Consider the following 13,536-nt stretch of genomic DNA (forward strand, 5'->3'; position numbering starts at 1 on the left):
TGTGAGTCTCAGAAGCTTTCATTCCCAGGTCTTTTAGGTGTGTCACAGGATACTACAAATATGGAGATTGACTTGGATTCCTGGAACCAGGGTGTGTACCAAGATTGCAGCCAAAATGTCTCCATTTATTGTTCCCCACGGTGAACAAAGATGGACACCAAAGAACTTTTCTTGGATTGAATGGATGTACAAAGATGGTAGATAGAACTTCCATTCCTGGGCTGTCCGTGTCATCATGATGGCAGCTTTCCCTTTCCTCCTCAGGACACAAGAGTCTGCCATGGAGGTCAGGTAGGAATAAAGCCAATCAATTTCCTTTCCTCTCCACCCCATGCAATGCCCTTCAGACTTCCTGGTCTTCAAAGACCTCAAGGAAGAGCGGAGGGAAGAGCTCTGTGGGGCACTCGACCTTCATGTGCAGGAAGCGGCTGGCGTGGCAGGCCCCAATCATGCGCAGGTCTGTCACTTTCATCAGGAGCTTAGGCCAAAAGTGGGGAATGTTGTGTTTGCGATGATTGATGTAGTGTTCAAAGGCGAGGAGGTACGTCTCTTGACATTTCTCTATCTTGTCTGTGCAGATTAAACCCGTACGGTCTGAGGAAGAGACAATTATTAAGAGTAATAATATTAAAGAGCCAACATAGAGGGATGATGTCCTAAATCTAAAACAAGAATTTCCTTTTAATCTATTAATACCTACAATAAGGAGTTGCAAAGACCTACATTTAAAAGAAGACATGAATAAAAACTCAGGGACTTGAAAAATAAAATGTCATGCTTTTAACTTAGTAGGGGTACATACCCCACTGAAAGTTGTGGGATTTTATTGCTGGATGTAGGATCTCTCTCAGTATATGTGAAGGTCACAAACACAAACTAGACTTGGAAATGCTATCTACTAAACAGAGATCTCACCAACAAAATTAAATTTCAAAACAAAATCATCTATTTTATTCACACTACATAAGAGAGAAAACACACACACACACACACACTTCTAATCATATAATGCAAGAGCATTTCTTTCACACACAGCAATAACATGCTACTCACATACAGCCAACACATTCCATTCACACACAGAAAACACACCCCACTCACACACAGCAATATCATTCTATTAACAGAATACAAGAGCATTCCATTCACACACAGCAGGAAATTCATCTCAAACACAGCACAAGCATTCTACTCACATACAGCAAGATCATTTTCTTCACATAATGTAAGAGCATTCAATTCACACACAGCAAAAGCATTCCACTCACACAAAACGAGAGTATTCTACTCATACAGCAATAATGTTCGACTCACACACAGGAAGAATATTCAACTCACGCACAGCAAAAACATTTGTCTCACACACAAGGGAATTTGACTCACACACAGAAACAATATTCTACTCACACACAGCAAAATCATTTCACTTACACACAAGAGCATCCTATTCACTCACGTCAAGAGAATTCCACTCACATACAGCAAGAACATTCTACTGACACACAGCAAGTGCATTTTACTCACATTCAGCAGGTGCATTGCTCTAAAATATGGCTATGACCCTCTAATCAGACAAGGAAACATTCCCCTTTGCAAAAGTAGATTCTACTTACACAGCAAACATACGCCATGCTCACACAACAAAAGCATTCTAACCACAAGAAGAGCATTCCACACTAACACAACATAAACATTCATCTCATAATACAGGACATGTATTCTCCGCACACAGGGAAGAGTACATTCATGTAACAAGCAATTTGTAGCAAGGACATTCTATTGACATACAAAGGAGGCATGCAGCTAGTATATAGCCAGAGCATTCACATGTAGTGAGAGCAGTCAGCTCATATATAGAGAGCATTCAGTGCACACACAGAGAGACCATTCACCGCACACATAGTGAGAGCAATCAGCGCACACAAAGTGAGAGCAATCAGCGCACACATAGTGAGAGCAATCAGAGCACACATAGTGAGAGCAATCAGCGCACACATAGTGAGAGCAATCAGCGCACACATAGTGAGAGCAATCAGAGCGCACATAGTGAGAGCAATCAGAGCGCACATAGTGAGAGCATTCAGCGCACACATAGTGAGAGCAATCACTGCACAAATAGTGAGAGCAATCAGAGCACACATAGTGAGAGCAATCAGCGCACACATAGTGAGAGCAATCACTGCACACATAGTGAGAGCAATCAGAGCACACATAGTGAGAGCAATCAGAGCACACATAGTGAGAGCAATCAGAGCACACATAGTGAGAGCAATCAGCGCACACATAGTGAGAGCAATCACTGCACACATAGTGAGAGCATTCAGCGCACACATAGTGAGAGCAATCAGAGCACACATAGTGAGAGCAATCAGAGCACACATAGTGAGAGCAATCAGCGCACACATAGTGAGAGCAATCACTGCACAAATAGTGAGAGCAATCAGAGCACACATAGTGAGAGCAATCAGCGCACATAGTGAGAGCATTCAGCGCACACATAGTGAGAGCAATCACTGCACAAATAGTGAGAGCAATCAGAGCACACATAGTGAGAGCAATCAGCGCACACATAGTGAGAGCAATCACTGCACACATAGTGAGAGCAATCAGAGCACACATAGTGAGAGCATTCAGCGCACACATAGTGAGAGCAATCACTGCACACATAGTGAGAGCATTCAGAGCACACATAGTGAGAGCAATCAGCGCACACATAGTGAGAGCAATCACTGCACACATAGTGAGAGCAATCAGAGCACACATAGTGAGAGCAATCAGAGCACACATAGTGAGAGCAATCAGAGCACACATAGTGAGAGCAATCAGCGCACACATAGTGAGAGCAATCACTGCACACATAGTGAGAGCATTCAGCGCACACATAGTGAGAGCAATCAGAGCACACATAGTGAGAGCAATCAGAGCACACATAGTGAGAGCAATCAGAGCACACATAGTGAGAGCAATCAGAGCACACATAGTGAGAGCAATCAGAGCACACATAGTGAGAGCAATCAGAGCACACATAGTGAGAGCAATCAGAGCACACATAGTGAGAGCAATCAGAGCACACATAGTGAGAGCATTCAGCGCACACATAGTGAGAGCAATCAGCGCACACATAGTGAGAGCAATCAGCGCGCACATAGTGAGAGCAATCAGAGCGCACATAGTGAGAGCATTCAGCGCACACATAGTGAGAGCAATCACTGCACAAATAGTGAGAGCAATCAGAGCACACATAGTGAGAGCAATCAGCGCACACATAGTGAGAGCAATCACTGCACACATAGTGAGAGCAATCACTGCACACATAGTGAGAGCAATCAGAGCACACATAGTGAGAGCAATCAGAGCACACATAGTGAGAGCAATCAGAGCACACATAGTGAGAGCAATCAGAGCACACATAGTGAGAGCAATCAGAGCACACATAGTGAGAGCATTCAGCGCACACATAGTGAGAGCAATCAGTGCACACATAGTGAGAGCAATCAAGAAACACGCAGTGAGAGCATACAGCGCACACATAGTGAGAGCATTCAGTGCACACATAGTGAGAGCAATCAGCGCACACATAGTGAGAGCATTCAGCGCACACATAGTGAGAGCAATCAGGGCACACATAGTGAGAGCAATCAGCGCACACATAGTGAGAGCATTCAGCGCACACATAGTGAGAGCATTCAGCGCACACATAGTGAGAGCAATCAGCGCACACATAGTGAGAGCAATCAGGGCACACATAGTGAGAGCATTCAGCGCACACATAGTGAGAGCATTCAGCGCACACATAGTGAGAGCAATCAGCGCACACATAGTGAGAGCAATCAGCGCACACATAGTGAGAGCAATCAGAGCACACATAGTGAGAGCAATCAGCGCACACATAGTGAGAGCATTCAGCGCACACATAGTGAGAGCAATCAGCGCACACATAGTGAGAGCAATCAGAGCACACATAGTGAGAGCAATCAGAGCGCACATAGTGAGAGCATTCAGCGCACACATAGTGAGAGCAATCAGCGCACACATAGTGAGAGCAATCAGAGCACACATAGTGAGAGCAATCAGAGCACACATAGTGAGAGCAATCAGAGCACACATAGTGAGAGCAATCAGAGCACACATAGTGAGAGCAATCAGCGCACACATAGTGAGAGCAATCAGCGCACACATAGTGAGAGCATTCAGCGCACACATAGTGAGAGCAATCAGCGCACACATAGTGAGAGCAATCAGAGCACACATAGTGAGAGCAATCAGAGCACACATAGTGAGAGCAATCAGCGCACACATAGTGAGAGCAATCAGCGCACACATAGTGAGAGCAATCAGCGCACACATAGTGAGAGCAATCAGAGCACACATAGTGAGAGCAATCAGAGCACACATAGTGAGAGCAATCAAGAAACACGCAGTGAGAGCATACAGCGCACACATAGTGAGAGCATTCAGCGCACACATAGTGAGAGCAATCAAGAAACACGCAGTGAGAGCATACAGCGTGCACATAGTGAGAGCATTTAGCACACACACAGTGAGAGCATTCAGCGCAGAAAGTGATAGCATTCAGTGCACGCACAGAGAGAATTTAGAGCACATAGAGAAAATGCAGCGCACACATAGTGACAGCATTCAGCACACACTTAGTGAGAGCATTTAGGACACACAGTATGAGCATTCAGCACACACATAGGAAGAGCATTCAGCGCACACATAGGAAGAGCATTCAGCGCACACATAGGAAGAGCATTCAGCGCACACATAGGAAGAGCATTCAGCGCACACATAGGAAGAGCATTCAGCGCACACATAGGAAGAGCATTCAGCGCACACATAGGAAGAGCATTCAGCGCACACATAGGAAGAGCATTCAGCGCACACATAGGAAGAGCATTCGGGACAAATAGTGAAACCATTCGGCGCACACTTAGTGAGAGCACTCGACTCACATAGTAGAGCATTCAGGTAACACATGGCACAAGGACTTGGTCTAGACAGCAATAAAGTCATGCAAAAAGAAAACACTCAGCTCACATAAAGCAAGAGCATTCGACACACACAGCATTAAAAAAACTTTAAAAACATTCTACTTACAAGTAGAAAGATCATTCAATTTACACACAGCAAGTGCATTCTACCCACACACAGCAAGATCACTTTATCCCTAAATAAAATGAGCATTTGACTCACACAGCAAGAGCATCATCTTCCACTGGAGAGGCATTCTACTCACACAGAGCAAACACACAATCCACTCACCAAGTCAATAAGCCATTTAATAGAATGCTGTTAGATTCACTCACACACGGTATATGTATTGCATTACCAGCATGACGGCATTAAATTTACCTGAGGACATGAGCAAGACAGCTTGCAACAGAGCGACCTCTGTGTCATCGAGGTTGAATGCAGAAAGAGATCTTCCCAGGTCAAAGATGGCATCGGACACCACACCCAGACCCCCATTTTTCAGTTGCTCTTGCTTTACCGCCATCTCACCGCTCAGTGTAAGGGTCTCGCTATCTGGATCATAACGCACAGCTGCACGGAGAGACATTATTTCCATACAGCATCCTTTCAACAGGATAATTTGATCCTCACAGGGCAGCTGTGAATAGAGGGGACACAGTTTGTATTATTCATTTAAAGGTATCTCAGATTGTAAGGTACCCTTCACCAACTTACCAACATTGGCCTCAATTTAATATTTTTAGATAAGATTTCCAAATGATTTCATATTTTAGAGACATTTTTCAAATGATTTTTTTGTCAAATATTAAAATTTAAAAAAATAAATAAATCACATATAAAAATATATAAAAAATATGAAAATATTAAATAATTTGAAAAGCTTATCCAAAAATATTAAATTGAGGCAGTTGTGTTAGTTTATCTACATATATGTTGATTATACAATTATACATGGTCTAGCTCCAATGTGTAGCCCAAATGTCCTAATAATTTTGCATGATAACTCCTACTACACGGGAGAAAGAAAGCAACATTCAGTCAACTATAAACAAAGTATGTACGACTCCCAGAGTTGGAAACACTTATTTATATAAATACCAAATCTTTCTTTTGCTGTCAAGGTATTAAGTTAGTCCATTCTAAGGATATAGAATAGGTTAGTGGTTAAAGGGACACTATATTTACCAGAACTACTACAGCATAATGTAGAGCCTGTCCCTGTAGGCTTTTTAATGTATACACTGCCTTTTCGGTGCAAAGGCATTGTTTACACTGCTGGTTAGTAACACCTCTAGGTGTAGTTACTCAGACTGCCACTAGAGGTGCTTCCGGGGTCAGGGCTGCAAAATGTGCAGGTTCAGCGTCTCCTTGCTCCTTGCTATTGATTCAACGCACCTCTACGAGGAGATAATGACTGGTGCATCGCAGCGTTTTGCCTCTCGGAAAGCACTGGGTTAGCTGAGATCATCAAGTTTGATGATGGAGGTGGAGCGAGGCAAAACCAGCTGTGGCGAAATTCGTGCAGCATGGGAGAAAAGGAGAGTTTAAACACCCTTTAACTGCTCTGACATGGAGTCCGGTGACTGAAACTGCCACACCAGCACTATAGTGTCAGGAATAAATGTTTGTATTCCTGACACCATAGAGTTCGTTTAAAATACATTAGAAATCCTTTAGTGTAGATTTATCCTAAGTTTATTAGCTTTATCCAATCAATGATATATCAGAGAAGTGCAATGTAATTGTATAGCTTGCGAATGGGGAGATATAGCCCAACTTTGGGTTTAGAACCGTACTTTTGAGGAGTATGGCTAAGAGTCTGTGCCAGATGTAACTATCCTTCTCTACCAGTAATTATCTTGTAAGGTTTGAAGTTTGTCCCCTCTACACCTATTAGAGGTATTTAAACAATATTAATCTGCTGGCAATATTAGTTTAAGATACTTTATGATGACAGTTAGTTTAATGACTCCACATCCTGTTGGTAGACAGTCAGCCTCAAATATAACGGTGCCTATTTTTTTTTCCACCAACGAATCTTACATCTTGATAGTTATCTTCTTTGATAGTGTTCCTGATTAAGGTTTACAAAACAGTGTGGTAAGCATGCTTGTGAAATGAGGAAATTTCAGATATAAGAGAAAAGCCAACTGGCCGTTATACTGCATACTGTACATCACATGCTAAATGGGAAAGTGGAGAGAATAGGATGTAGATAGAATCTATTAAAAACACCTTGACTACAATGTGTATGTTCATTGTGATAGCTATATTCCTGACGGCTATTAAAGGAACACTCCAAGCACAGTAAGTGCTTCATCTCATTGAAGTGATTATAGTGTCTGGAGTCCTCTGGCGCCATAATTCTGGTAAGTGATAAACAGTTTTTGAATGGCTTATGCTGAACAAAAGTCCCCAGCAGCCCATTCCCTCTGTGCTACTCGAGCTGATGTAGAAGCATTAGCCGGAGTGCAATGTGCGGCAGTGATTGGTTGAGTGTGTCAATTGATCAATTCCACCATATCACGGTCACCAATGGCTGGTATGAATTACTATGACTAAGGAAGGGTGTAATGTCTGCCTTAGGCATGCCTCTAGTGATGGCTGGGCTGAGGGTGGTCAGGAAACCCAATTCAGTGGCAAACTGCTCAAAATAGTTTAACACTGAACATAGGGAACTCCAGGCCCTATAATCAATTCAATGACATGGAATGGTTATGATACCTAGACTGTCCCTTTAATAATACATTAACTATACATTATCGTGTGTTTTTATGTTGTTTGGAATCATACTCAGAAGATATAGATAATATATCAGCAGCTGTAAGTTTTTTTTCCACTGTTTTATCTCTTTCGTTATTTGTATCTTATGCATGTTTGCACTTTTGTTTGTTTATATTTTTGTTGTATATATCTTGTGTTGGAACACTTAGAGGGATGTGTTATACAAGTGGCTATGTTTGTAGGTTTCTCACTCGAGGATTATTTGACAAATCCCTCAATAGTCAATATTCTTAAAATTCATAATCTCTATGTGTAATGTAGCCTCATTTTGTTTAGGGGCAATTCAGGTAATAATGAGAAATTGTAATTTTTTACAAATTTGTATTTATTGTTTTACTCCTAGCAGAAAGACTGTCTGGAAATTTATAGAAAACGAGGGATGCTGCCTAGTAATAGATCAGTTTTACCAACACAGACCTGCATTACAATCCCGCGCTGGTCGATAATGTTTTTCTGACGTTCATCGTGTATGGCAGGATAGTTTTCAAATAGATCACAATACAAATTTAAGAAACCAATTTTCTGCTGGTAACGTCACGAAAGTCAGAAACCATTATTGTGTTAATACCAGGCCTGACCTGCTATTTAACGGTTAATCTCATGATGTTGAGCTCAATAGGCTGACAGAAAGGATGACGACAAAGAAATTGGCACTGGCACCTCCGAGGGGTTTTTGATTACAACGGAGGTTAAAGGTTACAGACAGCACAGTGCACTGATAATGCCAATAAGCGACAGGTGTGTAATGGACCTATTAAGTTTCACTGGGGCTGTGCAGTGTGAGTGGTTCTTTACGGTGTTCAAACTGACTTTTCAGACATTGAGCTCCTCTGTATTTGTTATGTTATCAATTCCACTGCATAGCATTTTAGTTACAGTGCTTATTTGTCCTTTACTTGGTTTAAGTGACTAACAAGTGAAGGGAACCTGTCACAGGCAATATTAGTTTTGCTCTTTTATCTGTCTCAATGCCTCAGCAGACATTTAATGCCAGGGAACTGAGAGACAGGAAGAGACTTCTCCCAGGAGGTCCCTCTGCTATCTACCCATAGCAACCACAGCGCATGCAATGTGGTTGCTATGGTTACTCCCTAGCCCGTGCTCCTAGCGTTGAATAGGGAGTATAGGAACCAAGTGACGTGACATGGAAAAGATGTACCCTGCTTTGGGAAGTGTCCCCAAGCATGGCATATCAACAAAGAGCAAAGGAAAAGCACGTGCATATCGGAGGTTGCTGTTACAGAAATGTAACACCCACATCTTTAATAAGATCATGGTGGGAGAGCGGAGGGAGACAGTTTTACTTTAACCGTGCTTTGTTCGTGTCATCAATTCGGTAGATGTATAAACGATGTTCATTCTTCTCATGTGCAAACATTTGGAGTATTAGTTAGGAGTTCTTTGAAGTGATGAACTTGCTAGATTTTAGATGGTCCCGTTGAAGAATCAATAACTCATCAGTTTTGCCGTTTTAAATCCACCCGATACTGGTAAAAGTAATGCTGAAAAGTGTCAGAACAGTTGGCAATGGCTCATTGGCAGCTGTTAACAGGCTGATGGAGATCAGATATAATATTGTGATTTATCTATTAATAATGTGGACTGCATCATAACTACTAAAACATTGGCTGGTGGTCTGGGTTAGATTTTCCAGGCCGTTGGAATTATATGACCACTTGATGATGTGCAGACTGACTGCAATAGTAAAGGTGATATAATGGTCAGACAGATGACATGACTGGCAAATTGGGTTTGCATCCTTCCAAATGTTCGTGGGTAGTCACCCAACTGAAGCCTTAGCATGACATTAGACAGCATATTCTAATTGAATGCATCATCATGATCTGTACTGACAACTTAAGAGGTTGTGGTATTACAAGTCATGTCTCATTTCCTCCCATTTGTTGCTATCCACTTTTTCTACCAAGTTCTACCACGTTCCATATTATCTTCTTCCTTCTAATACCACCACCCGTTTAATTGGAATCTTTACCTCTGCCCTAACCTTTCCATTGGTCAACCCATCTCCAGTTTTCTTTCTGCCATCTCTCACTTTACAATGTCTCTATCTCTCACCTTCATCACTCTCTCACATCTCTCTTTTAATGCTTTATCTCTTTGATTCAACGGCGTTCCCCATCCATCTTACATGCTGCTTTTCCATACCTCTAGCCACCTGCTTTATGTTCACCTCTGATGATGTATTATTTTCAACATTTACTCTTTCCCACTTTCTTTCTTTTTCATTTTACTAAAAGTGCATATTTCAATAGAAATGTATCTTGTGATATCCCCTGGCCAGTGTAGTCTCTCTTTATTTGATATTGAGTTGTAGTAGTGATATATCTGAATGTATCAGAATTTCTCCACGCTAGTTTGATGACATGAACCAGTAGGAGATCTACAAGTATCACACCTGGTTGTCACAACAACTTTTGGATGTAGTGTGAAACCCTGTCCCAGAAAGGCTGAATTAGATGTGATAAATAAACAGTCTCTTTTTTGAACCCATTACTGAACTATGGCACCAAATGAACGGAGGCAATCTTTTTCAGCCCCTGTGAAGGAAATCATACAGTATCATTTTAATTTGGGCCAGTATTTTTGAAAAGATGGTAAGGCTTTTGTGAGGCAAAAGTTTTGGTATGGGTGGCTTGCTCGGCTAAACAAAGGCAGCGAGGGACAGTTGTGGGTAGCAACACAATAGTTGCTTACCTGCATAAAATCTTCACAGTGTATCATTCTTTGCTTAACATTAGAGAACTCTGTTTCCTCCGACTGCTTTAGTGAATTTGCACGTTTGAATTAATTTTTGAAAGACCAACTTCTTGCTAATGCCTGTTGAGAGGCAGGAGATCGCTTAGAGCATCTGCCTTGCAAAGACTTCTCATTGGGCTGCGTTGGGAAGTCTGTGATTGGACAGGCTTGGAGGGGGTTAGAAGGGAAGGGCTTGGCTTGCAAAGGCAACATACAAGAGAACTGCATCTTTTGCAATGAAAAAACGCACAATTAAACTCATGCATGTTTTCATTTGGAGTATATCTTCTAAATACTGATTTTTTTTTTTTATATAAACGTTATTTGGGAAGTGTAATGTCCCTTTAAGGGAATAGAGTGCCACACTGTATAACCGTGTTACCAGAAGTAGGGAGTCTCTGCTACAATGGGGACCATTTTAGCATGACCCCAGGAGATCTGTGAAAGTTTCCCTGGGACTCTAGGATATGAAGGCTCAGTATTTAAATGTGTTGAATGGTTGTCCACTCTGCTTGAGAAAAAAAGGTTTTCCTGTCATTTGATTCACACAATCATTGGTGCTATTTTTTAAAGGATGCAACTTTATGCATGGAGATGGAAATGTTATTTCTAGGTGACATGAGCAACTGGGTCAGAATGTAAGTGATATTATTTAGTTAAAATGAAGAAAGCTGTTGCTTCGAAATAAAAGGCAAATCACTATGAAGCATTGCAAACAAGTAGGTTAGACAAACTGAAGCTTGCATGGGTAGGAAGGATGTCTCAGGGGGGGCAATTCAGATGCATTCTGCTCCATTTAGCTATACAGACAGCCCAATCATTGTTGTAATGTCCACTGGCACGGCAAGTGTAAGATGCACACTGCATAAAAGCTGCAAACATTTTCACAAAGTGCCATCAAGTCCTGGTATTACGTTTTACTCATGGACATTAAGGCCTTATTTAATGTTGTTGGATAAGCTCTCCACATGAGTTCATATTTCTGGATAAACCTTTTCATTGATTTTTTACATATTAAAAAAATTCTAAATTGTATCATATATATGACAATATAGGTAAAACCACCATCTAGCCCCTCTTGCCTCCCTAAACATAGTAAAATCTTTATTCAAGTGTGCAGCTGCTGGCTCTGCCCCTGTCTGCCTCTGACCTGCCTGCTGTGTGCTGACATAATCAGAAGTGGTGGTCTGAGCCAATCACAATGCGTCAGATTGCCTGAGACTGTCAAGGAGTCAGATCAGGGGCAGAGCGAGCACAATAAAACACAGCCCTGGCCAATCAGTATTTCTTCACAGAGATGGAATGGATCAATGCATCCCTATGAGGAAAGTTCACAGTCTGCTTGCAGAGAGTGGAGACACTGAATGTCAGTACTGCACAGTGTGCAGCACTGTCTGAGGATGCACCTCTAGCAGCCATGTGAGGAGTGTCCCATTGGAGTTATCCCTAGGCCATAACACAGCATTTTCTATAAAAAAAAAAAGACAGTGATTACAGCAAAAAGCCTGAAGGGAACAATTCTACTCACCAGAACAAATGCAATAAGCTGTAGTTGTTCTGGTGACTATAGTGTCCCTTTAAATCATTCGGAAAACCGATCCAACAACATTAAAATTGCATAATAGTCAGGCTGTTACTATGGTTGGGCTATAGATTTTTTTCCAATCCAGCTACTTTAGCCTAAAGTCAAATTTTCTATTATTTCGTGTATGATAAGTACAGCGGAAGAAAACCTTCGGCACTTCAGATGTTGTAGACGACATCTCCCTTGATGCTTCACCGGCATTATGGCTGTAAGAGTATTATGGGAGATGTAATCCACAATATCTGGAGTGCTAAAGGTTGCCTAAGCCTAACATAGTAAATCACAGGGCTCAAGTCATTGGCAAGTGAAAATGCATCTCTGGCAGGGAAAAATTCAGCCCTCGTGAGTGTGCCATGAGTCCTCCAAGCCTGCAATGCTCAGTAACTTTTAAGGCCTTGCTAGTAGCGTATAACTTGAAATTCTGAACCAGGGGTGCTCAAAAGGTAGATCTCCAGATGTTGCAGAACTACAACACCCATGATGCTTTGCTTGGCTTTAGAACAACAAAGCATCATGGAAGCTGTAGTTTTAAAAAAAATCTAGGGATCTACCTTTTGTGCACTCCTGTTTTAAGCCCTGTTGAGTAAATGGACAATGTATGCAAAGGTGAGAACAAAACCAGTTGCAGTACCACGGACAGCAACTCGAGGGGAAAGGTGGGGTTTGGAGAAGAGAAACCTTGAAAGTAATTTGATACACTTACCTCTGAGAACATGGGCAGTTTCTTTGCAAAGTCCACCACTCGAGTGATTGCTGGGGTAATTATTTTGGTGAACTCACTAAATGCTTCTAGGTCAACTTTATCACCATCTGGCATCGAGGCCATAGGTGACTGCCCAATGTCTTCCGGCTGTGAAAATAAACAGAGAAGAAACGTCATAAAGGGACATTTAGGAGAAAGGGACTAGCGAAGAAGAGTTGAACAAGGGAAGCTGAATGCGTAAGAATCATAATCAAAGTTTTTATCCAAAAAAAAAAAAAAAAAGTTGAAAAGTTGGAGAGATTAATGAGATGTGAAATTCCTGTTTTGTGTGTTATTTTTTAAACATTGTTAATTAGTTCCTAATTAAACGTATACATATTTCCTGTTCACAGTAAAGTATGTTTAAGATATATTTGTGCTGTGTTGCCTTTTGTCGTTTTTCTGTGTGTTCAGCAGAGGGTGCTGATCAGCAAGGAACGACGGTAGTCGAGGAAACAGAGTGTGTCTCTTCCACGTGACAGGGGGAGGAGGGAGTGAGGAAAGGCAGCATGGGAAGGAGGCAGAGAAGGGGAGGTTGCTCCCAGCTGCTTCTATCCTTCTCCGACAAAATGTACAAGCCTGAGTCACGCAGAGGCCTAAGTGCTAAACTGGTATAAAAAGTAAAAAAAACAGTTATCAAAAGATGATTTCTTCTAAAACATAGGTCCTTATATGCTAGACATAAAGCCTT

At 41.7% G+C, this 13,536-nt stretch overlaps 1 protein-coding gene across 1 annotated transcript in view; it reads right to left on the reverse strand.

Moving 5' to 3' along the window:
• Positions 1-343: 343 nt before the first annotated feature.
• The window catches only part of THRA (thyroid hormone receptor alpha), a 95,181-nt gene continuing 81,988 nt past the window's right edge, over positions 344-13,536 (reverse strand). The window contains exons 6-8 of the mRNA XM_063425443.1: positions 12,807-12,953; positions 5,356-5,614; positions 344-594 (exon numbers count right to left, since the gene is read on the reverse strand). Coding sequence (XP_063281513.1) covers positions 344-594; positions 5,356-5,614; positions 12,807-12,953 — 657 coding nt within the window. The remainder of the gene's footprint in view (positions 595-5,355; positions 5,615-12,806; positions 12,954-13,536) is intronic.

This window comes from Pelobates fuscus, chromosome 6 (genome assembly GCF_036172605.1).
Source record: "Pelobates fuscus isolate aPelFus1 chromosome 6, aPelFus1.pri, whole genome shotgun sequence".
Classification (NCBI taxonomy): Eukaryota; Metazoa; Chordata; class Amphibia; order Anura; family Pelobatidae; genus Pelobates; species Pelobates fuscus.